Raw genomic sequence first — 25,088 nt, forward strand, 5'->3', positions numbered from 1 at the left:
GCTGATGTGAGGAAATGCAGAAACACTTAAAAAGTTTTACATTCAGGTTTTATTTCCCCAATATAAAAAGCTCAAAATGCAGATAAATTAATAAACAATGAACAATTATTATTTAAATGCAAATATTACAGTTTCTCCCAGAGGTTTTGGAGTGGTTGTCATTGTTTGTGCATCAGTTTCATGAGTAGCATTGCTTTTGTGGTGCTTTTGATCGCAATTTTCCAAGTAAATAAAATTGTGAAAATTAAGGACCAGTCACAGGGGCATGCAGGCAGGGATCATAACATTTTAAGTAATTTTTTAACGGGTTACATATTGTTTAAACAGGAAACCTCAGTTACAATGCCAACATTGAAATGTGAACACATTCTGTATTGAAGAGCCTTGCAGGTTAAAGCGGACGTGGACTGAAGATCACTGCTTGTGCTGAGAGGTAGACTGGGACTTGTTGTTCTTTGATCAGCTTCACAACAAAATCACTAGTCTTCCACTTAGCACCACCAACCCCTTTCCAAAGAATCTTCTCCTTTTGGTTTGAAGCTCCACATCCACTGCTTCAATCTGTATTAAAAGAAAAAAAAAGTTGTAACACCACAGGGCATATAAATACTTAAGTTGGTATCTTCCCTCCCCAGTTAAACATGATATATTGATTCCGCATTGTCACCCAGAGATACAGAGCATTTCAGGATATACATGTGTCACAGGTGTTGCAGAGCACCCAGTGGCTCCTGGTGTGTTGACAGGTGGTGAACTTCAAATGTCGGAGATGGAAACACTACATGCAATTCTCATCTCTATGTTTTCCTCAACCCATTTCTCTCTGAAGCCTGTTGACATTCCATCCCTCCTTTGTTGTTGTAATGCCAACCTTTCAGCTCCTCTCAAAAGAGGGAGACTGGAGGATGAGGAGGAGGTGGGGGGGGGGGGGGGGGGGGGGGGGGGGGGGGGGGGGGGGGGGGGGGGGGGGGGGGGGGGGGGGGGGGGGGGGGGGGGGGGGGGGGGGGGGAACAGAGAGGATCACAGCACTTAGAATAAACGTTGTTCACCATATGCAATGAACAGAAACCCCAAGCTGTGCACAATTTGCAATTACACCCCATTTAGAATAAGAAAATGGAAATGAGAACACAGGCCGTCAACTCAGTGATATGTGCTTTCTTTCCAATAAGTCTCATTTGGACTGAAAGGGAAAGAGGGAGAGGAAAGAGACAGATAGATTGTCCTGCATCTCCAGTATGTTTCTAAGCTGGTAGCTATGCAACAAGACTGGGAGTCAGTGGAAGAGGGGGATGGGAAGATGGGGACAGTTTAGTGAGAGGAAGGAAGCAAGGACGGAGGGAAGGGGGGTCTGTTAGTGTAAACTAGAGAAAAGAGGAGTGCTGGGCAGAGACAGCACTATATTTAGACCAAGAGGAGACCCAAGAGGAGATAATCAATAATATAGTGTTGATTAAAAACAATTGACTTATTTTTGCTGTTGCTCTTGCAGGCTCACCTTCAGGCATCTACCTCTCAAAAACCGTCCATTATGTTTCCAAGCAGCAGGGACATTTGAATGCTGACCATTAGGTTTTGTTAATATTCACAGGACGTCTCAACATGATTTAAAATGTAAGTTATAATAAAAGCGACAAATAACCCTGTTGTTCCGTCCAGATCGCAGCTAAAGAGAAATCAGGCTCTCATCGTGGGAGCTGTCCAGTGTCTCGGTGCTGAATGACGCCCTACTTCCTCCACGTCCATCTCCTCCTCAGCATCTCGCCTCGACTTCGGCCCGGGAAGAAGAAGAAAAACCCGCCACCTGTTGCTGCACCGAAGTTTTCTCTCAGGAGGTTGGAAAGCCAAAAGACCTCTGATATGTGACACATTTAATGCTCCTCATTTAAAAGTAAGGTCAGATGTCTTTTTTTCTCTCTCAAATCACGGCAACATGACGACATGATAAACATTCCCCCCACCTCGCAGCCAAGGCAGGAAGAGGAGGAAGGGATTGTCATTTGATTTCCAGTGTAGACGCCGTCGGGATTTCGTGTTTTCCTTTAATGACTCAGAATCTATTATTCGTTGTATTTATTTTCTTGCTTCATCATATTAGTTTTTCAACCCTGAAGTGCAAAAGAGAGGAAAGGTTGTGGAGCGAGAGGCATTGCAAACATATGCATATTTTACCATTGAATAGCCTAAACATTGCATTCACATGGATAAAAGGAGCAGGACAAAGGCTGTAAGTGGAGGACTTACCATCGAAAGGAAACAACAGGTGATGCCGACACAATGTGGATGCCGCGTGGGCTGGATGAGGAGACACGTCTGCGTCTCTTTGGACTGTTGGGGTTTGGCGGTTGAAATCAGCCACGGTCTGGGGCTGTTGCGCCCTCCCATCCGAGCTCCACGTACTGGTTATCATGATGTCACTGGGTAGGTTGGAGGAAGATGGATCAGCGTGTTTATATACGTCTGCTGACCGGAGAAGACAGGGAGGAGGCGGGACGAGGCGGAGTGACGACTGCAAAGGGGAGGCCAATTGACGCGTTTTTTTCTCCCTCTCCTCCAGACCTTGTTAAGGGTGGCGGCCCCAAACCAGCAGCCCAATTTGCCAAATTATATTCTATGAAGGTTTAGGATGCATATGAATACAACATGTGTTGGTTTAGGATGTTTGTCGATGATACATACCTTTTTATTTGGTTAAATCAAGGCCGTTTTCTAACTTTATGTCAGCGCGTAAATTGAAATCTGATCGAGGAAACATCACACACGTACACAAAAATACACGTTCAATTGAAATGTGTCCCAAGCGTGCAACATACTGAGCACCATGGGGTGAGGAGCTCAGAAGTAATTGAATTAAACCTGAATTGTGCAGATCAAGATTATGCATCAGTTTAATTGGTGAGGGGAACAAGAGTGACGTGTTACATACCTTAAGGGCAGTGGAAATTGTAATTGGTAAAATGAATTGCTTTGGAAACAACGACTGGGCTGAATACAATTTAATTTATCTTCATGTGCAGACACATTCACACATTGAGTTGTACATGCTTAGTTTGACCCTAATTGGTCTTTTATGAGATTCAATACATTGTTGCCATTTTAACAAAGCTGTCTGCTTTTACCTCAAAACACAACACACAGTAGCCACACTGGGACAACAACTTAAAATGACCATAGTCAACAATAAAACCTTCATGCACAAAATAATAATACATGGTTAAACAAGCATTCCCAGGAGTATCCATCAGCATCACAAACTACGCACAACTATGTATATTTGTTATACATGTCAGTGTCTTGTGGATAACAACTGATCTAATTTGTCTAAATATTTGATATTATTTTTTTGTACCTCATTATTTAGTTGTAGGCTTGTATAGGGAGTGATTTAAATGTGCGATTGTTGTACTCTAAAGAGTTTGAGTTTAGTATTATTGGTGTAATGATTTATCATCCAATGAGCATTTTCATATAGCCAGCAGTGGTGTCTGGGATCCTTCTGGGCTTCATAACTGACCACTCCTCACTCATCTGAACCAGATGAAAACTGCCAAACAATGAAAAGAAATGCTGATGAAATTTAAATTGGTCTATGTAAGGATTAGATTATCTCCTTGTGAATTATAATTCACAATTATAATAATCACCAACAAGCCATAGGTTATTAAGAAGCTTTTAGACACTTGGCCTCTGCCTTATGAAGGTATGAGGAATCATTCCTGTCACAATAATTAAAAGATGTTCCCATGCAGACAATGACTTGAAAACTAATACAAAAGAAACCTGTTAATAATTCCATGTGAGTCGTATGGTTACTTGTTCCCAAGTCTACATTTTAGAGCTCCATCGAACTACTGTTTACGCTTTAACTATAGAAAATATCAAAATGATTCTTAAATTCTCTTCACAACTTACCAAAGTCCTCTGGGGTGTTTTGTTGTTTTGTTGTCAGTATTCAGTTTATAGTAAATTGCAGAGAAAGTGAAGCAACTATTCATATTTACAAGGCTATACATTTATTTTATTTAAGGAATCTCTGTATGTTTGTTTGTCTGTAGTATAAAGTAAGAACCTCATCTGATGTATTCTATACAACGTGGGTGCTGCAGACCAAAAGGAGTGCCTTGTCGAATTAAGTGTCATTTGGACACACTTTTAATACATGGTTGGTTCAATATTCATACATTTTGAATAAACCAGGGAACAGGGGCGGATTTTCAGGGCTTTGTGTGCTCGAGCACGTCGTCAGCGACATGCAGACGCTCATTGACTGCAACTCACTTTTGCTGCAAAATAACTTTACAACCAAACTTTTCTTCACTTCCCTGGCGTCCAGGAGCACGAGCAGATAGCCTCCACAGGAACAGCACCACTCTGCCAATGCAACTTAAATTGTGAGTAAAACAAAACAACTTGTATACAGTCTATAGTTTTTGCCATACTAATTTAGAAGAGGAATAACTTTTCTACCGGCATCATAAGCGGGGCCCGGCTGTCTTTGCCCCACAATGGCCTCTGCTCTGCTCTTTGCTCACACTGCGGTTACCGCTCACAACCACATAATACTCACAATCCTCACCCACAACATCGCCGCGGAAGCGTAGCGCCCACCCTCCGGTCCCCCCCATGCTATTACTGTTAGCTCTGTCAGCATGTATATACTACTCTGATATACTCTAAATGGGTTCATAACTTAATTAATTGTAAAACCAGTGTTTATGACCACCATTAACTGCAACTTGGGTATGTTTTGGGGCGGATTCAGTGATTTGAAGACACAAGCATGCTTTTGAAGTTTATTATTACATACATATAACAAGATTAAAAAAGTTTTCATATCTAAACATCATAATCTATAGTTGTTGCGGCCCCTTTTAATTCTAGGCACTAGACCGTTGCCTATGTTTCTTTCCCGTGGACCAGAGTGTATTTCACTACTATATGACTTGAATCATCAATTCTTGTACACTGCACTAGTATTGATCAATTAATTATGTAGTCATCACAGCCGGGCTTGTCACAGTTTGGCTGTGGAGGAACACCCAATCAAATCCCAGTTGATGACTGCAAAGGGGCTGCTGGGGTGAGTGAGTAGTGTCTATTTGTGAATAACGCTCATGAGTGACCCCCCTGTGCTCTGAAAAAATGACAAAAGAAGCCTGGGTGGCTGAAGCCATTAGTTCTCACAAAAGCCTTGTTCCTTTGATACCTCTGTAGGCCGTTTATCAATACAACTCAAGAGTCTGGCTTATGGAGGAACCTGGGGGAAGATCCTGCTCTCTGTGTTGTGAGGCTTTAGTTGTATAACGAACACCACACTCCGTGCCTCTTGATAGAAACATCAGGAGGTCGGATTATGCATATTAGCAATCCCCCTCTGTCCTACTGTCTGCTTTCAGGGCTTAATGTTAACATCTGCCCACCGAGAGCCACAGATGAGCTGGAAGACTGTGTTGAATGTCTTCCATTCAGATGATTTATCTGATCACTATAATGGACTACGTTATTTAGATGACATTATAATGGAGGGCAGAAAAGCTCAGGCTCTCTGATGTTGAGAGGAGCTGAGTCACAGAGGACTACAGCACCTGATCTTCATCACAATGAAAAAGACTACAAAAAGACCTTTAGTTTTTTCAGTCCACCTTATTAATAACCAGCCAGTTTTCAGTATTAACCATTTTCTGGTGTGTGTAAATTGTAATCAAACCACAGGAGCGGATCCATTTAAGATCATTTTTTTTGCATTTTAGTCTGTAGTCTCTCTGGAAATTGACAGCATTAAACATACAATACCTCATAAAGTTGCTGCTTAAACCAACAAGAGGGAGTTTGGTTAGACCACAGGGCACAAGCAGAGGTGTTGGGAGGCGGTGCGCATTTATAATTGTTTGTGCTCTGGGTGAAATTAGTGTGGCCAGGACTTGTAATATGACAATTAGCAGACTTGCAGGCAACAAGGTGAGACAGGATGTTTGCAGCCATTAAAATCTCAAATATTGTATGCGTAACTGAGGATACAATGAAACCAGATTTTAAAAATGTGGGATGTTTCACTTTCTGCATAGCTTGTTAAAAAGACAGGATACTCCTTTAGTGAGTGTTACATCTGATTATCACCTTCAGGGCCTCGTGGTAAGGCTGACAGTATGGGTGTGGTAGCAGCAGTGTAGTGTCTGCTCATAGGATGGCTCCCTCTGGTGGTCACTTTGAAACTTTGGAAAAACAGGTCAATTGGGTGGAGAAAAATCAAATGAAGACAGATTATTGTAAAAGATGTGAATTATTCGCTATGGCTTTCACAACCACTAGAACCTATGACTTTACAGTAGAATGCTACCACTAACAAATAGATGTGAAGATATTCGTGTGTCCTTGAAGAACAGAACAAAGGTGTGCCATAATTCAGATTAACTTCTTTTGGGATATTCTGAAATCACAATTGAATTGAAACATTTAAGAAAAAGTGTGGTGATATTCTGTTTGTTTTCTTATAGTTAACAAATACCACGAAAAACATAAAACCAGCAATTATTTAGTCCTGTGTACCTTTCTGAGTTATTTTGACTGCATGTGGCATTCAGCATCGAGCTCATTGGTTCCTTCCAAAGATGTTAATGGTTAAAAATGGGTAAAACAATGTATAGTTTCTTTTCTTCTTGAAAAGGCAAATCATTTTTTATAAAAAAGCTGGGCACTGTAGTTTCTAGCTAACTTTTAAAGGTGCCATTGATAACATTAATAACATTCCACCAAGAGATGTTGCACTTTCCCTCCCCTGGACCATTGCATTAACCTGAACAGCCATATCAAGACAATCACAAAATCAGCCTACTATCACCTGAATAATATATCAAGGATTAGAGAACTTGTGTCTCAACAGGATTTGTAGAAACTTGTCCATTCATTTATCTTCAGTAGACTTGACTACTGTCACGGTGCGTTCACAGGTCTCTGTAAAAAGTCAGTCAGAAAGTCCTCACGACTTCGAGTCCTCACTGAGACCAGGAGAGTGGATCACATCACTCCAGTTCTGAGGTCTTTGCACTGACTTCCTGTCCAACAAAGAATTGGCTTTAAAATCGTGCTGCTGGTTTATAAAGCACTGAATGGTTTGGGGCCTAAATACATTTGTGATCTGCTGCGACCTTATGAACCATCGCGACCCCTCAGGTCGTCTAGTCTACTTTCTGTTCCAAGAGTCAGAACTAAACATGGAGAAGCAGCGTTCAGTTCTTCTGCTCCACATACCTGGAACAAGGTCCCTGAAAGCTGCAGGTCTGCTGAGACCCTCAGAGACCCTCAGCTCCTTGAAATCCAGATTGAAGACTTTTCTGTTTGCTGTTGCCTTTAATTGAACACGATTCAAAGATATCAATCCAGTTGTGTATCCAGGGTTTGACAGGATTGCTGGAAATTCAGGACGTACACAGCGACTTGAAGAGAGTAGGCTACACATGTTCTGCACAATCATTTAATAAATGAGATAAACCGAGAACAACGGCTCATTACTTCTCACCCACCCTCTTTTCAATCTCCACTGACACACATATTTGTTGTTTGAGAGAAGAATGTAGAGTATTCTTAATTTTTACATGTAACTGGTGACAACGCATTAGTTAAGGGTGTAAGGACTATGTTGGTTGTTGTTGGTTTTGTTAAAATATGCAATGATAGCTAATAGCTAATATGTGCTAACGTGAGTTGTCCCTTTTTGACCGGATTAGTATCCACGTAGTCTGCAGCCTGATGGAGACCCCATAGTCAGTGAGGCAGAGATAGCCTCCTTTTGTTCCTCAGCTCTTGGGATTGCAACTGAAGTAAAGCTTCGAACCGTCAAATTCATCCATTTATCTTTTTTATTCCAAACTAACTGGCAATTTGATTACTGACGACAGAGATGCCACGTGATACCGACGTCATTATACTATTGGCTCATTAGTCTCGTCAGAAGCGGCAACCCAACATCAGATATCTTCCACAGAGATAAACAAAACATTTATTTTGGACTAGTCTATGTTTTTTAAATAATGAATTCATAACCATGTTTTTTAGGAAAAGCTAATTTCTAAAAGCTCTGTGGAGGTTATCTTTTATTATTATACGTCTACATAAAAATGTTCAATCAATACGAGCTTTCGCCAGTAATACATAGTGCATTTGTTGAGAGAAATACATATTTTGTTCTCCAGTGAATATTTACAGTACCAAAACACAATTAGGAAAAGCTGCAGTGCCCCATGTTCATGGTAATGAAGGAACATAGTGAAGCATTGTGGATTATTCATGTTTTTTATAGTTATGAAGCTATATAGTTTGGCTACGCACCAACTACTTGTTTGTCAGATCGGTTATTGATCTTGCCTGGGGGAGATAGAATGATACAACGATGATATCGCCCATTTTACTCCACAGTAGCTGATTTTACTCTCAAGTTGTAGCACAATAAAACAGCGACGATATATAAAAGGTACAAGATATGATCGTTTAATTGTTGATTATCTCTCAGTTCAGAAATATTTATTTTTAAACATTCTTTCTGTAATTCAAGTTTGCAGCATTGTCTTGATGTTGAAGTGGCATTCAAATAGATTTCCTCAGTCTAGCAGTGAAACTGCCCATCAACTTCCCCCAGATATCGTAAACAAACATGCCCTTTCTGTACAATAACCTTTCTTCACAACACAAATAAATAGCATTCGTTTTAAACGTGGCACGCTAATTGACTCAAACAATGGGAAAAAAGATAATCAAAATTGGGGGGGAAAGTTGCAGATATGAAATCTTTTTTTTCTGATATATAACAAATTGCGTGACTTCTCAACACGGTATGAAGTAGCAAAAGACAAGTGCCTCGAACTTGAATATCTTAGCAGACACAGCACAAAGCAGCATTTCCACTCTGATTTAACCCAAAAATGTTTTTACTGTGTGCTTTAGTTACTGTTACAAACAACACTGTGTGTATTATTTTGGATTCATTTTCCACTCAAGAAATTAGGAAAAGATGAATGAAACACAAGTCACATTCAAATCTCCTAATTTACCTGTGGATAACTTTTGTAACCAACTGCTCTTATCTACAGTGTTACCAAATATTTATTTTCTTCTAAGATGTGCCATTTGCAATTAAAAGATGATTCTTGAGATTATAAAAAAAATGAGCCGATACTGCTTAATATTAATAGATTAAAATTAACTTAATAGAAGATTTACAAAAGAGATCAGGCCGATTTGTCCGAACCTAGTTAAGCATTTACAGTTATCGAAACGGCACAGGATTATGTAATTGGTTATCAGTGTCCATGAAACATTATTGTCTCTTAGTAAAATTAAAAAAGACAAGCCTGGAATTTTTTTTTGCAAACATACTCCACAGATCACACCAAAAACTGCAACAAAAAAAGCGCAAAATAAAATAAATAAGACAATCAAAAGGACAAACTCAATATTTGGCAGGAAAGCACAATGTCAATCTGTAAACAAAACATAATCACACTGGGAGAGAAACGCCTCCCACATTGTCCTTGTCATCAGAGATCCCTGGTCTGTTGGAGGAGCCAGTGGCTCCATCATTAAGGAGGAAGTGGAATACTGTACATGCGTATCTCCTCTGCCCTCGACACTCAGGCTGTGCATCACTCCAGCTCCTTCCCACCTCCAGCTACAACTTGGCTAAACAACTAGGAGCGATCGAGGGGGGCCCTCTGCAGACTACTGAGGTAAATACTCAAAAGAAGGGGCCCATTTATAGTTTGATACATGCAAAGTTAAATTCCCTTCCCGACATTATGCCCTCGTAGTAGACTGGCGCGTCAACTACCGGATCCTGGTGAAGAGGTTCAGCACTGACACGGATTCCTAAAAGAGGGAGGACGATGGAAGGAGGTGGTGAGACAAAGACCCCTGTGAACCAAACATTACAGACAGAGAACGGTAGAGAACAGAGAAAGGGATCTTCAACATGAAATGAGAAATGGAGAGGATAAATACCTTAGTGGATCTCATCTTACTAAAGACGTTCCAAAAACGAAGTGTTTCATCCCCAGCTCCCGTTACAATGGCCTCTCCATCAGGGGACATGGCCTGCAAACACACGCATTATTACACACTGAATATACAGTATTATAACAGTACATCAATGTAAGGGGTATTGTTTGGGGTTCTGTTCCATAATTTTTTGGGACGATTAACAATTTAATTTTCACTTCATTTCAATTCTTTAAGTTGTGACGTGTGTGAGAACTTAAAACAATTCTTTCGAATTGAAATTGTCTCTGAGAAATTAATATAATTTACAAGTTATCCAGACCTGTTGTAGTAGTGTGCAAAGTATATTTCATTACTTTATTCATTTATGTAGGATTTGAAAACCCTGCATAAATGATCCTTCAAAATTGGGATGACATTATCCTATTTAACTCAACATTAATTCAAAATTCAACATTATTGCTAATATAATTCTAAATGTAATCATATAACCTAACAAAATCGGCAAACAACATTTTACAAAATGTATGCTATTGTATAACACTACAATATGAACATCTCAAACTGCAAAACGACAAATTATCTGACCGCCTCCCATTGATTTATCACCTTGCTGTGGTGAGGTGTTTTTCATATTTAATAATTTCTTCAGCATTAACAGGACTTGTTATTTTTCCCCAATCCTTGGCTTTAGCAGGTGCCTTAATTCTGCTGCTGACACTGTTAAATAAATATATATATATGCAGTTTCCTTTATGTAGCAGGGTTTCATTATAGGATCTATGGGGAAAGACATGTAGTATATAGCAGTGGTTCCCAAACTTTTTCTGTCAAGACCCCCTTTGATGATATAGGAACATCGGACGATTTCTTTCTAAAATAAGTACATATCACTTCACAGTTTATTCTTCAGTTTGTCTCTTCCCTCACTCTCTCTCTCCCTCGCTCGTTCGCGCTCTCTCGCTCGGGCACGCGCTCGCTCTCTCGCTCTCGCTGGTTTTGCCACAGTCGGTCTGTGACATGAGCCGCTCTGGTGGCGTGGTTGGAACACAGTGCATGTCACGTCGGTTATTTTATATTGTTTTACCGGTGTATGTGTGCGTCTGTGTGTGTGGGTTGGTGATGAAGCCGCGACCCCCACTTTGGGAACCACTGGTATATAGTATGTTTGTGTCGTTAATCATGCTAGTTCTAACACAGGTGGCATTCAACATGTTTATGCTGGTCTAACTCCAATGTGGCACACAAAAGAAGTAAGAGGAAGTTAAGATAAGAATACGAATACGAAAATGTCCTTGTATATGGCCCATTGTTCTGCAGACAGACGCACAAATACACAGAGTATATACTGACCAGGTAGAGTACTCTGTAGGAATGTCCAGTAAGTTTGGCCACTTGAGTGAGAGAGGGATACTTCCACACCAGGATCTGGTTCTGGGAATAACCATGTGTGCTGACCTGCAGAAAACAGTGTTTTTCACATATTTACCAACACACACACACATTCAGGAGACACCTCAATTTAGTTGAGAGTTACTGCCTTGTGCAAATAGCAGCTTTACGATGGAAATGTAATTCAGAAGATGCTGTATGATCGGCGAGCAAAACGTCCGGCGACTCACCAGTTCATTTGTGTGCTTGGACCAGGCCAGGTTGCAGACCTGAGACCCGGTGTCGGTGCACTGTAAGGGCTGGCCAGTCAGAGTGTTCCAGAAGCGGATGCAGCGGTCGGCGGTGCCGCCTCCGGAGGCCAGCAGGCCGTGCTGGTGGGGAGACCAGGCGATGGCCTTCACTGCAGCCAAGTGCTCTGTGTACTGCTGCACCGGGAGGACGCTCGAGTGGTTCCACACAAGTAACTACAGGCAGCAGGTTGAGGGGAGAGAAATTCTGTTTTATGACAAAGTGGTCCCGATACAGACGTGTAGGTCACAGACAGGTGAGATTCTCCGTCTACATACCTTGTTGTCATTTCCACCCGAGGCTAGCAGCTGGTGGTCTGTGCTCCACTTGAGCCCACAGACCTCCTGCCTGTGTCCTTGGAGACGGCGCTCTGACTGGAGAGGCGGGGCCCTGATGTCCCGCTGGAGGATCACTCGATCGCGGCTCCCAGACGACAGCTGGTCCGCATTCCAAGCCAACGCACCTGGCAGCAAAGAATGAAATCGAAGGAAAGATGATTCACCAACCGGGAATGAGAGATGTTGCTAAACAACTGGGAAAAGGTGGTAATATCTACTCCAGGGACTGTCTCCGCCTTTATCGCTCCAGCCACTTAACTCACCCACTCTGGCTGTGTGTCCCTCTAGTACGGAGAGCTTTTTTCCTGCTGCTGCATCCCAGATCTGTACATAGCCTTTATGAGTCCCCACTGCCACCAGGTTACCCTAAAGATAGACAGCACACTTTGAATACCAGACTCACGATAATGACCAAAGAGAAAACGAAGAACAGAAGTTTTAAACAGAGCCTACAAACCACAATACCATTTGCTTCTTTACACAATGTCTGCTCAAGTAACCGCCTTTTTCCATGATCCATCTTTGGCAGGTTAATAAGAGTAACTTTGTCAACAACTCGATTAGTAAAAATGTGAAAAGCATTTTTGTGTGCAGGTTGTACTACAAACGTATTGGAGATAATGGATTTTTTTTTATGTAAAAAGATGATAATAGAAAACAGACAAACTCACCCTCTCTGACCAGCCCACCGACGTTACAGAATCACCTTCTACGGAAAGGTCGCATAGACGTGTCACCTAAAAAGATGGCGAGGGAAAAAAAATGACGTCCAAGAGGCAGCTTACTTACATCTTCAGACTCTTTTAGTTAATGTGTGATACACAACCAGTGGAACCTGTGATTCAGAGCTCCAGTGTGATTGCAAACATTATTTGAGAGACAGAAATGTATACTCTTAGCTCCTTTTCAACCGCAGTCAAGACATCTGCTAGATGCCTCGCTGTCTCATTGCTTTGTTCAATGCACTCTTTGTGTTGACAGATCACACACACCTGACTGGTGCAGGCACTCCACAGGTAGACACAGGTACCCAGTCCAACACTGAGCACATTCAGAGAGGACCAGTCCACTAGGTTGAGGTAGAAGTCGTCCTGAAGCTCTGGAGCATCCAAGACTTTGAAAGGTATTTTAGATATTTTGCGCGTAGGTTTCCTTGGCGACCGCAGCAGCTTCTGGCTGCAATGCACAACACAAGTAAGTGAGGAATACGATGCTACTTTTCCAAAACGGTAGAGATGACATGGAAACATTATTACCTGTTGCTACTGACGGGCGATAGAGAATATGGAGAGACTGTGTTTCCATCCTCTTCTGGCAGAGCCCTCTTTGCACTTATAGAATACTACAAAATAAAAATGGATGGTTACTGATTCAGAAAGAAAAGTCCCCATGAAACTAGTGCATTCAAAGTTGCAGCCATGTGAACTATTTTACACTAAAAAGGCTTCTCTTGGCTGGAGTAGATGGCTGCAGACGGCGGTCTTCTGACTGGGGGTCCTGGACTTTCTCGATGCCCGCTCCTAACAGCTCGTTCTTCAGCAGAGCCGAGTAAGCCAGACCATCCGCTGGAGGCAAAGGAAGCGACAGAGGGGAAATCAAACCAGGCTGTCGAAATGATTAAGTTCAAACACTCCTCCCTTTGCAATTTTACAGCCCTCTCTCCCATTTTGAAGATCAGAGAGAATGTTTTCACAAAGCGTTGTTTCGTCCTTATCTCCAGTTTCCATGAGCCTGTCCAGGCTTAGTAAACAAGAAAAGGTCAAATTATCAACTTCGACTGTAGCAGACAGGCACATTTAGAAATAAGGGGACAAGAATCACACCAGAGAGTATTTGTCTTATTAAGGGCAGTCATAGGATAACTCAGGATTGCAACCCTATCATAATATCTTTCCTATAATAACTTAAGTGTCACAGTAAAAGGTAATTCTGAAATACATAATATTCTGAAATATTCATCTTTAGAGACGATCGACATGATAAATCTCCATGAATTTTGATAATCAATTTGATATTTCAGTAGTTTTTCAAGAAAACATTCAAAGCTTGCAAATGTCTAATTTCTTATTAATTTATGAGAGTAAATTTATAATAATAATAGTATTCTTTTGTTAATTTGCTGACATTTTTTATAGACCAAACAAGTAATGGATAATGAAAATATGTGTTACTTTAAGCACTATCCATCCCATCCATCCATCCATTTTCAATACCGCTTATCCTCATTAGGGTCGCGGGGGCGCTGGAGCCTATCCCAGCTGACATAGGGCGAAGGCAGGGGACACCCTGGACAGGCCGCCAGTCCATCGAGGGCACAACTTTAAGCACTAGTCATTTTCAATACATCACAGTAGCAATGAAACTGAAGAGAATAACATTGTATCACAATCTATTATTAAAACATGCCCCATGCCTAGTTTCTCAATAGAACGGTGGATTGATTACCTTTGTTGCTGTCGGTTGTGCCATCTTTGGTTTTTCTGTTTTGATTGTGTGACTTTTCAATTTCCTACATGAGAAAATTGAATAAAAAGCAATCATTGAAAACCAATTATAGACAAGCACAAGAAGAGTAAAAAGGGGTTGGGTCCCTTTGGGAGCAATAATAAACACGTTGATCTTGAGAACACTGTTCTTTTGGTAGAAAAGACAGTGAAGTCCTGGGTGTATTGCGGCACTCACATTGATGCGGTGGAAGTTAACACTCCAGTTGGCTCCAGCCCGGGAGGGAATAAAGCGATCACCGTGCTTACTCGGGGAGGACAGCGGGGAGCTTGTGGGTGTTAGAGCCCTCACTGCTCCTGCCGCTTTCTACACAAGTTGGGTGAGAGAAGAAAACATTTTCTGACTACGCCAAATGCAAACAGGCCTTGGACAGTGATGTGAAAACTTGGTCAAAGCAGGAAGATCATTTAGGTGGCAGATGGTGCATTTGTCTGAGGTGTCAACAACAGGAGGCATCATTCACAAAACCCAGTCATTTGGCTGGTGAGGTCTTGTTTTCACTCAACACTCGTGACATTGTCAAAAAATAAAAAGAGACTGGCCTGTTAAAATGTTTGATCTTCCAACACATGGAGAGCAACACCATCTCCACCCATCTATGTCCTTTGCTAGTTGATAATCCTCTTTGGGAGGCGCTATCATTGTGCAATAGTGGAGGAAACAAAGCTCCTTTATGTACAAGTGTGTGTATAATTTACTTACTGTGGGGCTTGCGTTCTCATTTTGAATGTTGATCTGCCTGAGCAGCCTGCACTCATAGTCCTGATCCATGATGCCTGAAAACAGGTTAAGACTGATCAACACATTTGTAAAATCATACAAACAGTCTATTTAACTTACAAATGACTGTTGTGCAAAAGATTTGACACCATGTAGGTTTTTTAATAAATGATCATTTTCAGTCAATCAATTTTGATATACTTCTTATTTCTGTTCAATTAATTAAGCAGTCTATAGTATTGTATGTATATATATATATATATATATATATATATATATATATATATATATATATATATATATATATACGTTTAACAACATCAAAACAAGAACATTAGTATGTTCATATTTAAGAAGCTGGAACTTGCTTTTTTTTGCATTTAGCTTGATAATTAAGTAAATTAATTAATAATAAAACACATATTTCAATCTAAATACTGTATTGTATAAAGACAATAAAACCATGGATGGTTCGTCAATACTTTTGTTATTAGTTTTCTGTAGATGAACTCATTGATTAATACACACATTGACTGCATATATATATGTTGACAAAATAAACGATCCACTAAACTGACTACTGGAAGCTAACCTGAGCATCACACTAGGCGGAGGAGGTTGCTCCGGTATGGACGTATACTGTTGCGCTAAAGAAAGCAACAGTACCTTTAACTGGGTGGTAATAACAACTTGAAAAGTGACCTTCAAGGAGCAATTGTGAATATAATGGCAAACAACTGTTAAACTCCCGTGCCTTCATTTAAACCCGACTTTAACTCGCGGCATATCCAATGACAGTAGTTACAGAGTTACAATAGTTACTACAGTAGCTAGTTACATGTGATCAGCTGCGCGGAGGCTCCGTCTTCTGCTAACAACATTAACGTATAGTTAGTTAACTAACTAGTTAACGTGAGCAACTTGTAACGGCAGCTGTAAAACCATCATGACTGAATGTTTTTACTCGCTGGTTCCACGAAACAACAAACTCGTGTGTGGTGGTACTTATGGATCTGTAATCGCAAAGTTATTTAAAACCCAAATGATTCAGTCATCCAGCATACAAAGCTACGCTAACACTAGCTTTCCAGCTAATACATTAGCGACATTGTTTGTTCACAATCTCCTCTTTCATTAACACCCACCGTGCCCGGAGTAAATCTTCGTGTTCCGCACCGTTAAAGTGTTTTTATTTGCAGTGTTAATTCCAGTTTAAATGTCTTGTTTTATTCGTTTGACTCTTTAAAACAGAGCATGTAAAATACAATTGTTTTTCTTTTGCCGATCGTTCAATTTGGGTCCGCTAAGCATCACGGGAAGGATGTGACGTCACAGTTTTTTGAATCACACATTTTGCGTTGCTAAGGAAACGTGTCCCTGTCACGAAGACGGACAGTTATGTCCTCTCTTTGTCCAACTGTTTTGACAATTGAGAATATTGACAATTGTATGGCCTAAACATGATGAAACTAATATTCCGAAACAAAAATCATTTAACATAAAGCTAATAATATAGCTTCAGGTTTTTAGTTGCTTATCAGTCCCCTTATAATGACATATATTTGAAACTTAATTATTTCTTTTTTATTTGCTTGTATTAATTAATGTGTGCATATTAGTGTTGTTAAATGCATTTAGTGTTTTAATCAAATGTGCACATCATAACTGATTTGTCAAATGATCAACTGAACTGGCACAAAGGAGGGAAGAAGCCTGTGTTTTTCATGACAAAGTAGACACGGTGGGCATCGTGCGGCTTCTTATCGTTGAAGATGACTGTCATATGGACACACGTTGCAGCACCATTGCCAGCCGTCGAACGGTATTGTTGTACTGACCATTATACACAAATTTATAAAATAACCTTTTACTTTTGACGAATTTATTCTAGTTAACAGACGACAAACCACATTGATTTACAGTATCTTTTTAATTGTTTTATTAGTATAAAAGGGATGCAAGGAAAACACAAAATCTGACATGATGTAAAAACAGACTAAACACATTTCATGTGCAAAAGCTTAAAATTAAAGACACATTCTGTTTGTGGGTGGACTCTGGACTGCTCGTGAAAAGTGGTGTCAAGAGCCCAGTCCATCAGCTTACCTCAAGGAATCTGATTCAAAGTGCCACAGAAAAGATACAGTACTTTCAAGTAAATTATTGGAAATCTAAAAAAGAAAACCCTCAACACCCAGTAATATGTGCAAAAGTATAGTTTTTAAAACTGAATAGTCTAAATGGGCAAGATGATAAATATATAGTGGTATAGCTAAAAATACAATTCCATCTTAAAACAAAACTGAAGTAAAATGGGTGGCTCAACTCAGCAGATCAAAAGGGCCCATGCAGTTTAAAAACTGAATTGGGCAATAATCATCAGCTTCTTAAAACAGCATACATTGACTTGATTAACATTATTCATATGTCCAGATTTGATTCTTGTTAAACCCAGTCATGCTCATATTATGAAGCGTCCTAAAAGAAAGTCACAGCCTCAGCTCTACAGCAGAATTACAATCAGACGCTGACAAATCCCATCGTCTAACACTAGAGTATGTCCAAAAGAAAACATAGTATAAAACATGTGTTGTACTGACAAACAAGTAACCAAGAAAAGGTCTGAAAAAAAATACAGAAAATGGCTTGAAAAATCCCCTCAACCGAAAATAACAAATTGTCAAGTTCAACAGTCCTGTGTTGCCTGTTATGATTTCGCGTTATCAACCCATTACTTTGCATGGCTGCAGATACTGTATTATAACATGTGCATAAGAATGTCTCTGTAAGTCTGGAGCACCACTAAATACATTCAGAGCAGTGAAGATCTAAAACAAGGTGTGCTTATGGTAATGCCATGGTTTTCACACCATTGAGGATTGTTGGAATGGCAGGGCGAACTAAAATGAAAGGAAATGTACATCTGGGCACAGGTCTCTGGTCTACAAGGAGGATGTATCCCGAGGCATAAGTTGCAGGCCATTGTTGACCTGGAAGCGAGTTTCATCTGATATACCGTACTGCTCCAAGGGGTCCTGGGGAGAAAGGAGAAGATGAGTAAAGACTGTAATAAAACAAATGTTCAGTGTACAGAGCAAATTCCGTTATTGACGCAGAATCAAACTTTATATGAAATGTTCAGTTTGGGTTTTGATATCTTTAAGACTTCTGCCTCCTTCTTTCTCCTCCTTCTTATTCCCTCCTCAGGCTCCTCCTCCTCCTTCCTCTCTCCTCCTCCTCCTCCCCCACACACATGTCACTTTAACATGCACTTTAACTTAAACACACGTCACATGTAACATACACTTTAACTTAAACACAGATGTCACTTGAAACACACACCTAAACACTTTAATGTTATTTGTTGTCCGAGCACTTTATCTTATACTTAATACACACATTGCACTGTTGCTGTCGCGTTGATTGTTGTTTGTCATGTCTAATGTTGCACCTTCCGCCAAAAAAAATTCCTCGTTTGTGTAAACATTCCTGGCAATAAACGGTTTCTGATCTGACAATACAGGTTAGGGGAGTGGAATTAGTGGAGTGCAGTAGCATGGCACAAATACACTTTCACAACTCCTATCTAGTACAACACTGTTTGATAGAAGCACCATCTGTGTGGCGTTTAGTGCCTCTGCTGTGACGGACCTTACCTTGCCAGTGAGCCTGTGGATTTCAGTTCGATAGAATATCAGGTTCTTCCTCATGAACTCGTAACTGCAAGATGAGATGACAAATGTATTTGACTTTAGAGGAGGGAAATCATCCAGTTTGAGAGCATTATTGCTTTCCCAGTAAACACAAACAAAGTGGTGATGAATCATTTGAAAACTATTCAACTCAAGTCACATTTTTGACAATGTGTCTCTGGAAACAGCTACATCATTCACTTGTGACAGTTTCACCCATGTGAGTCTATTACGGCAGGCTAAAACACTTCTAAAAAAGAAGTGTAATCTTTCCAGATTAAACCGAACATACCCAGACATGTGTATATGATTATGTTGTATGCTGTATTAGGATGGAAAGAGTCAGTCCTACCTGGCCTTGATAATGGAGTCGACCCACTCCCCACACTGCTCTTCTGAGTTACACTCAAATAGATATTTCCTCTCTGCTTCATCCAGAAATACTACAAAGAGAACACATAACATTACTCAGAAATACATTTTAAAAATGCACAAACTGTAACTGTAATATACAGTCATAAATAATGGATACATGTTCAGTGACATGTCAACAATGCATTTTGAATAGCATCAGCACAAACGTGAATCCACTCATTTACACTGACTTAGAGAGATGTTAACTCAGTCAGCAAATGAGAAAGTGAGGGTGAGACATGAGAAATGTAAGTAAACTCACCAATGGAGAAGACCTGAGTGTCCTCCCTCTCCACCCGACACTGCTCCAGCAGCAAAGCTCCAATTGGCTGACGAATAAAAAGTAACTTAATGTTGTTGGTTCCTCTTTCTCATAAGGAACAAGTAACAACAATAAAAACAGAAGGCAAATGCCGAGGCAATAAATTAAATAAGGAGTATTAATCCAACTGACCTCCTCCTCATCAGTTCTGAAATAAAAGAGGAAGTTAACGACGAGTTTCACCAGCCTCTTCTTTACAACTGTATAATAACAAAAGATAACCGAGATGAGATATCACAACACAGACTTTACACAGCCGATGAATAACATGAACTTGGCATATGTTTGATGGTTGCTGGTCCGAGCATTAGCTTCCTGCTGTCCATACTAGCTACGTGAAACGGAAGTGGATGTGATAAGAGCTGGAACAGGAATAAACCGTGTTACCGTCTCCTTTCTTGGGCCCTCGCATTCCCAGCTCGGCTGCCATCTCTGAAGGCTGGCGGCTCAGGGACACCATCTCCTTCTCGTTGAAACGCATCGCGGTCACTGACGCAGTCAAACAGGTTAAAGGGGAAACTTCGGCTACAGCCGAACCTTTCCCACCGACAGCATAATAATAATAATGGAGTGAGATAACAACGGTACGTAGTGGCAACGCGTCAATACCGTCGGCTCAACGTCGCTGTCTTGTGTTCGCGAAATGCGACGTGGTGCATTTAGTAATGTATGTATCAAGGAAATACAGTGGAGACGGACTCCTCCTTCATGTCACACACCAGACACACACACCTTCCTCCCGGCTGGTAGTGACACTCCTCTGTAATCGTAATTTACGGTGGTCGGTGAGGGTCAAACTAGGCGAACTGTGCGTTTACAAACCATACACGCGTACACGAGGCAACCTGATGTAGTGGCAATACAATGTCATGTTTACTGACACCGTGTGTGTATGTTTGTATGTATGTATGTATGTATGTATGTATGTATGTACGTACGGATGGGTGGATGGATGTGCAATTAAATGTGGAGTTACTGCAGATTCTCTGTGAATCAGAAATAGTTGAATAGTTGAAAAATCAAAACTCGAGGTGGAAAAGTAAAGCTCCTGATGCACAATGTTTATATGTGTGGTTTAATACAAGTTGCAGGTGAGCTAGGAAGCGGGAAATGCAAGAAGGTGTTGAAAGCCAAAGAGGAAATCTGAAAAGAAAGGAGTGGAGAGCAAATAGGAATTAATCAAGAATATGAGACTAATCAGATCTATTTTCTATTTTTTTTTCCGCTTGAATAGTTTATTTGAAAGGCCATGATATAATAAAGAGTATTGTGCATGGGTACAACAAGTACCACAGATCATAGCCACAGATTAAGCAACAGTAAGAGCCCTTACGTGGATTTATTGAGTCATTATTCATTCTTTTAACGAAGAGCTGTTTGTGGTAGTTGTCTTATAGCTAAATAAAAGGAATTAACTCTAAGAAAATATACGGTCCATCATTATTTTATCAGGAAAATCCAGCCAACCCTTGCTCCACTCCAGGAGGGGGCGGTAATGCACCTGAAGCCGTTTGCAAACCGTCAAAATCCCGAGAAGAATCTTCTTGGACATGCGCACTACAAACCTACGTTGGCATGAGCCTAACGTTGTAGAGTCGGTGAGTGTTTTCAACAAATGAAACTTTTAAATATCGTTTAATGTGTAGTTGTCGTTTTGCTGTGTAACTACCAACTCTATGATCATATATACAACACTGGATGTGTTTATTTTGTCGTTAGACCATTCGCATTTCGTATAATCCATCAACTATTAGCTGCTAACACCGCTAGCTTAGCATGAGCCGTGTCGTATTGTATTGAGGAGCGAGCGTTGCTTTAAAATGCTGTAGCTCACTGGAGTTTGTAAAGAGCACCAGGGTACATTTGAGTTGTACCTAAGATCTAAGTTATAATGAATGTATTGGCTACAGGACTGTTCTGTTAACTTCTTGCTTTACTTCCCAGTAGTTAGACCGATCCATTGCGAGGGAAGTTAGCATACATAATCCCAGTCAAAAGGGGTCTGAGGAATCATTGCATTGTAAAAAGCTAGAGTAGAGACAAGTGAAACATGTGACCAGTTTCCACCATGTTCCGGGTGTATTTGTTTTGTACATGCCTTTTACAATTAATGGTGCATTTACTCTACTTAATCTGCTTTTTAAACGGTGTGCATGCACATAAAACAGGCAATTGCATACATATATGTATTGTCTATGTTGAGAAATTAAGTAAATGATCAATACAGCAAATACAGTCATGTCAGCAGTCTTCTAAAGTTTACTCATAAGTGGTGTTGCAGGACGGTGGTAATTTGTAAATATCTTTCTTTATACATGCTTTGTAAAAACGAGTGCTTTATTTTTCTTCAGATAATCAAGAAGGATTTACTTGGGGCACCTTTCCAGTGTTGACTGGGAAAACACGTGTGTGTCTGGGTGATTGATCTCATCACCTTGCAAAGATGGATTTCCAGCATCGAGCTGGAGGGAAGACGGGGAGCGGTGGGGTGGCATCTGCCTCTGAGAGTAACCGTGATAGACGAGAACGGTTACGTCAGCTGGCCCTGGAGACAATTGACATCAACAAAGACCCCTACTTTATGAAAAATCATTTAGGGTCATACGAGTGCAAACTTTGCTTGACACTTCATAACAATGAGGTATGGAGGTCAAACACATTTTCCCGGTTTATGTTATCTGTTTTTTTTAGTCTTATTTGACAAACTGCTCTCCTCTGAATTACAGGGCAGCTACTTGGCTCACACACAAGGAAAGAAACATCAGACCAACTTGTAAGTGCAATTTCTATATGTTGTCTTTTGTGGGACTGATTCCACTTCACTTTCCACATGACTGACAAACTTATCAAACCACAGGTCCACATTCCATATGCTGGACTTGTGGTGGATCATCAGCTATTTCGTGGTTGCTGTGAATTGACAACAACCCATTTGGTCCATGGAGTTGATTAACAATTTTAAACTATTTATTTTGTTACAGAGCACGGAGAGCAGCCAAAGAGGCAAAAGAAGCTCCTGCTCAGCCAGCTCCAGCAAAAGTGAAAGTTGAGGTCAAGAAGTTTGTCAAAATTGGCCGACCAGGATACAAGGGTAAGCTGCCTGCGTGGTTATGAATCAGTGCAGTTATTATTTACTTTATGCTGATTGATGTTTCACTGCAAATGTATTGCAATTTAACATATGGTCCATGTATTTCTTTTCTTTATAGTAACCAAACAGAGGGACTCAGAGACTGGACAGCAGTCTTTACTTTTCCAGGTTAGTGTATTTTGGTGGGAATCCCTTTGTCGTGTACTTCTAAGAAACTGACCGTCAGAAACAGCTGTCTCACCTTTTTGTTTTTTGGTATATTTTCTCTGATTTACAGCAGAGCAGATGTAGTTGCTTTTTATTCTAAATAGTTTGTATCAAACCTAAAATCCTAAACAAAATTATTGTTTGCCTCGTTTTTATCGGCATCTGAAATCCACTTTGTCTGTTCATCAGATCGACTACCCAGAGATCGCTGAAGGAATTGGACCCCGGCATCGTTTCATGTCTGCTTACGAACAGCGCATTGAGCCCCCTGATCGTCGCTGGCAGTACCTGCTTTTGGCTGCTGAACCATATGAGACTATTGCCTTTAAGGTGAGTGGAAGCTGCACTTCTAATGTGCTCTTATTGTATTGGTATTCTTGCTGTGACATAACATCTTTGCTTTTTTTAGGTCCCCAGTCGAGAAATTGATAAAGCAGAAAACCGTTTCTGGACCCACTGGAACAGGGAAACTAAACAGGTAGTGATATGTTGATTAACATTTGTTACCACAAAGCCAACCCGGGTATTTAATGTGAGGAATGTGGAAACATGGTTTAACTTGTCCTCCATGTTATTTTTTTCCCACCAGTTCTTCCTACAGTTCCACTTCAAAATGGAGAAAGCTGTTCCCCAGTCTAGTGGACCCCCACCTCCTGCAGGTGTGAAGCGCCCCCCTCCTCTCATGAGTGGAGTTGGACATCGCCAACCAAATGATTCTATGCCCCCTCCCCCGCCAGGAGGGATGCCCCCTCTCCCACCTGGGGCTCCGGGAACCCCCCATATGCCTCCTCAGATGCCCATGCCTCCCATGCCAATGAGGCCCCCTCCTCCTGAGGGCCTTATGTCTAATTGATCTAATTGATCCCTACCAGTGAATCATGATTGCTTTCTTTCATGGTGTTTTTAATGATGTTTAAATCTACATTTAGTAGATTTTTATACATGTATTTGTTTTATGTAAATGTGGAGGGCAGCTCAGCTGTATGACCACACTGTTTTGTATAAATGCTTAGTTTCTGGATTTGGAGCTATGATTGAAAATGGCTAAACTTTAGCGTTCTGTTTTTGTAATTAAATTCTGTGGAGAAAATCATTTGACTCTTGAAGTCTGTGTTTTGACAAATATATCACACAGAAAGCTCAATTCATCGTGTGATGGGTCAGAGCAGAAGAGAAGAACAACACTGGAGGAGTTCTTAAAATATCTAGATGGAGGTTGCCGATCAGGATAAAAGCTTTACTTTACTGGGGAGTCATAATCCACAACCTCAATCTTTAGTTTGCCACGTTCAATACCTTCTAGCATTGTAATATTGTCAATTAACTGCAGTTTATTTAAGATGTAGATCTTTCAAAACTAAAGGCAATCAAACGATTACATGGATATTTAAGATCAAGCCGCCAGAAGATTAAATGAAATGCAAATGTGTTCACAGGTAACTCAGTGTTTCATTACTCAGAATCACATATGCTATGCAAAGCAACAACATAGTTTGGAGTCTCGGTGGTGGTATCTATTACTGAATTCAACATTACCACCATAAATATTATCAAATCAATTCTGGTGTAAATGGATTAGAAAATACTTTGCCATCTGCCACAGTAGAAAGAATCAACTCATCCCTTCTGAGTGTTTTTCTTCTCTTTCTTTTCCTCCAGCTTTTTATTCATCTCGGACTCTGCCTCTTCCTTTCCTCCATCCTCATCTGCTGCTGCTTCAAGGTCTTTGATGTCTTCGTCCTTGTCTTTTTTGGCTCTCGTTTCCTTAAATTTCCCCTCTCGTCGTTTCATGAGTTTTTTGTCCGGCAGTGGCTTATTTCTGAGACCTCTTGATGCTCGTGCTGTCGCTCCTCTCTTTGACTTTTCTATTTTGACTCTTACATCATCATCATCATCATCGTCGTCCTCCTCTTCATCATCGAGGTCTGGCAGCCACCATGACATGACCTCCCAAAGAGTTGTCTCGGGCTGAGGGGGAGAACACATGACGTAGTTGATGTTTATCTTCATGTTGGTGAATAAACGTGTCAAATGGGTGAATCCAAGTTATTTGTGGCTGTCATTACCTCTGGTGGTTGTCTCCTGTGTCGTAATGTGCCTGTCCGTCTCACTGTCAGTTCAACTTCTTCCTC

General features: G+C 40.7%; 3 protein-coding genes across 3 annotated transcripts; 1 reads left to right on the forward strand and 2 right to left on the reverse strand.

Annotated features, from left to right (window-relative positions):
* Positions 1-8,461: 8,461 nt before the first annotated feature.
* LOC117746732 (fizzy-related protein homolog) lies at positions 8,462-16,542 on the reverse strand. The gene is made up of 14 exons (XM_034556034.1): positions 16,376-16,542; positions 15,213-15,286; positions 14,688-14,816; positions 14,451-14,514; positions 13,440-13,570; positions 13,262-13,347; positions 12,998-13,181; positions 12,677-12,742; positions 12,269-12,371; positions 11,946-12,130; positions 11,610-11,843; positions 11,341-11,445; positions 9,991-10,083; positions 8,462-9,858 (listed from the first exon to the last, which is right to left on the reverse strand). Exons 2-14 carry the CDS (start codon positions 15,279-15,281, stop codon positions 9,817-9,819), a joined length of 1,491 nt encoding a protein of 496 aa, XP_034411925.1. The 5' UTR covers positions 15,282-15,286; positions 16,376-16,542; the 3' UTR covers positions 8,462-9,816.
* A 603-nt stretch (positions 16,543-17,145) lies between these two features.
* Positions 17,146-20,426, reverse strand: plekhj1 (pleckstrin homology domain containing, family J member 1). The gene is made up of 6 exons (XM_034556366.1): positions 20,046-20,426; positions 19,791-19,858; positions 19,599-19,665; positions 19,275-19,365; positions 18,887-18,950; positions 17,146-18,265 (listed from the first exon to the last, which is right to left on the reverse strand). The coding sequence occupies exons 1-6, from the start codon at positions 20,137-20,139 to the stop codon at positions 18,173-18,175; spliced, it is 477 nt and encodes a 158-aa protein (XP_034412257.1). The 5' UTR covers positions 20,140-20,426; the 3' UTR covers positions 17,146-18,172.
* Positions 20,427-21,145: 719 nt separating this feature from the next.
* sf3a2 (splicing factor 3a, subunit 2) lies at positions 21,146-24,049 on the forward strand. Its single transcript, XM_034556518.1, has 8 exons — positions 21,146-21,256; positions 22,010-22,299; positions 22,385-22,431; positions 22,640-22,749; positions 22,868-22,917; positions 23,146-23,286; positions 23,366-23,434; positions 23,546-24,049. The coding sequence occupies exons 2-8, from the start codon at positions 22,102-22,104 to the stop codon at positions 23,807-23,809; spliced, it is 879 nt and encodes a 292-aa protein (XP_034412409.1). The 5' UTR covers positions 21,146-21,256; positions 22,010-22,101; the 3' UTR covers positions 23,810-24,049.
* The last annotated feature ends 1,039 nt before the right edge of the window (positions 24,050-25,088 follow it).

Source organism: Cyclopterus lumpus, chromosome 17 (genome assembly GCF_009769545.1).
Source record: "Cyclopterus lumpus isolate fCycLum1 chromosome 17, fCycLum1.pri, whole genome shotgun sequence".
In the NCBI taxonomy this organism is placed as follows: domain Eukaryota; kingdom Metazoa; phylum Chordata; class Actinopteri; order Perciformes; family Cyclopteridae; genus Cyclopterus; species Cyclopterus lumpus.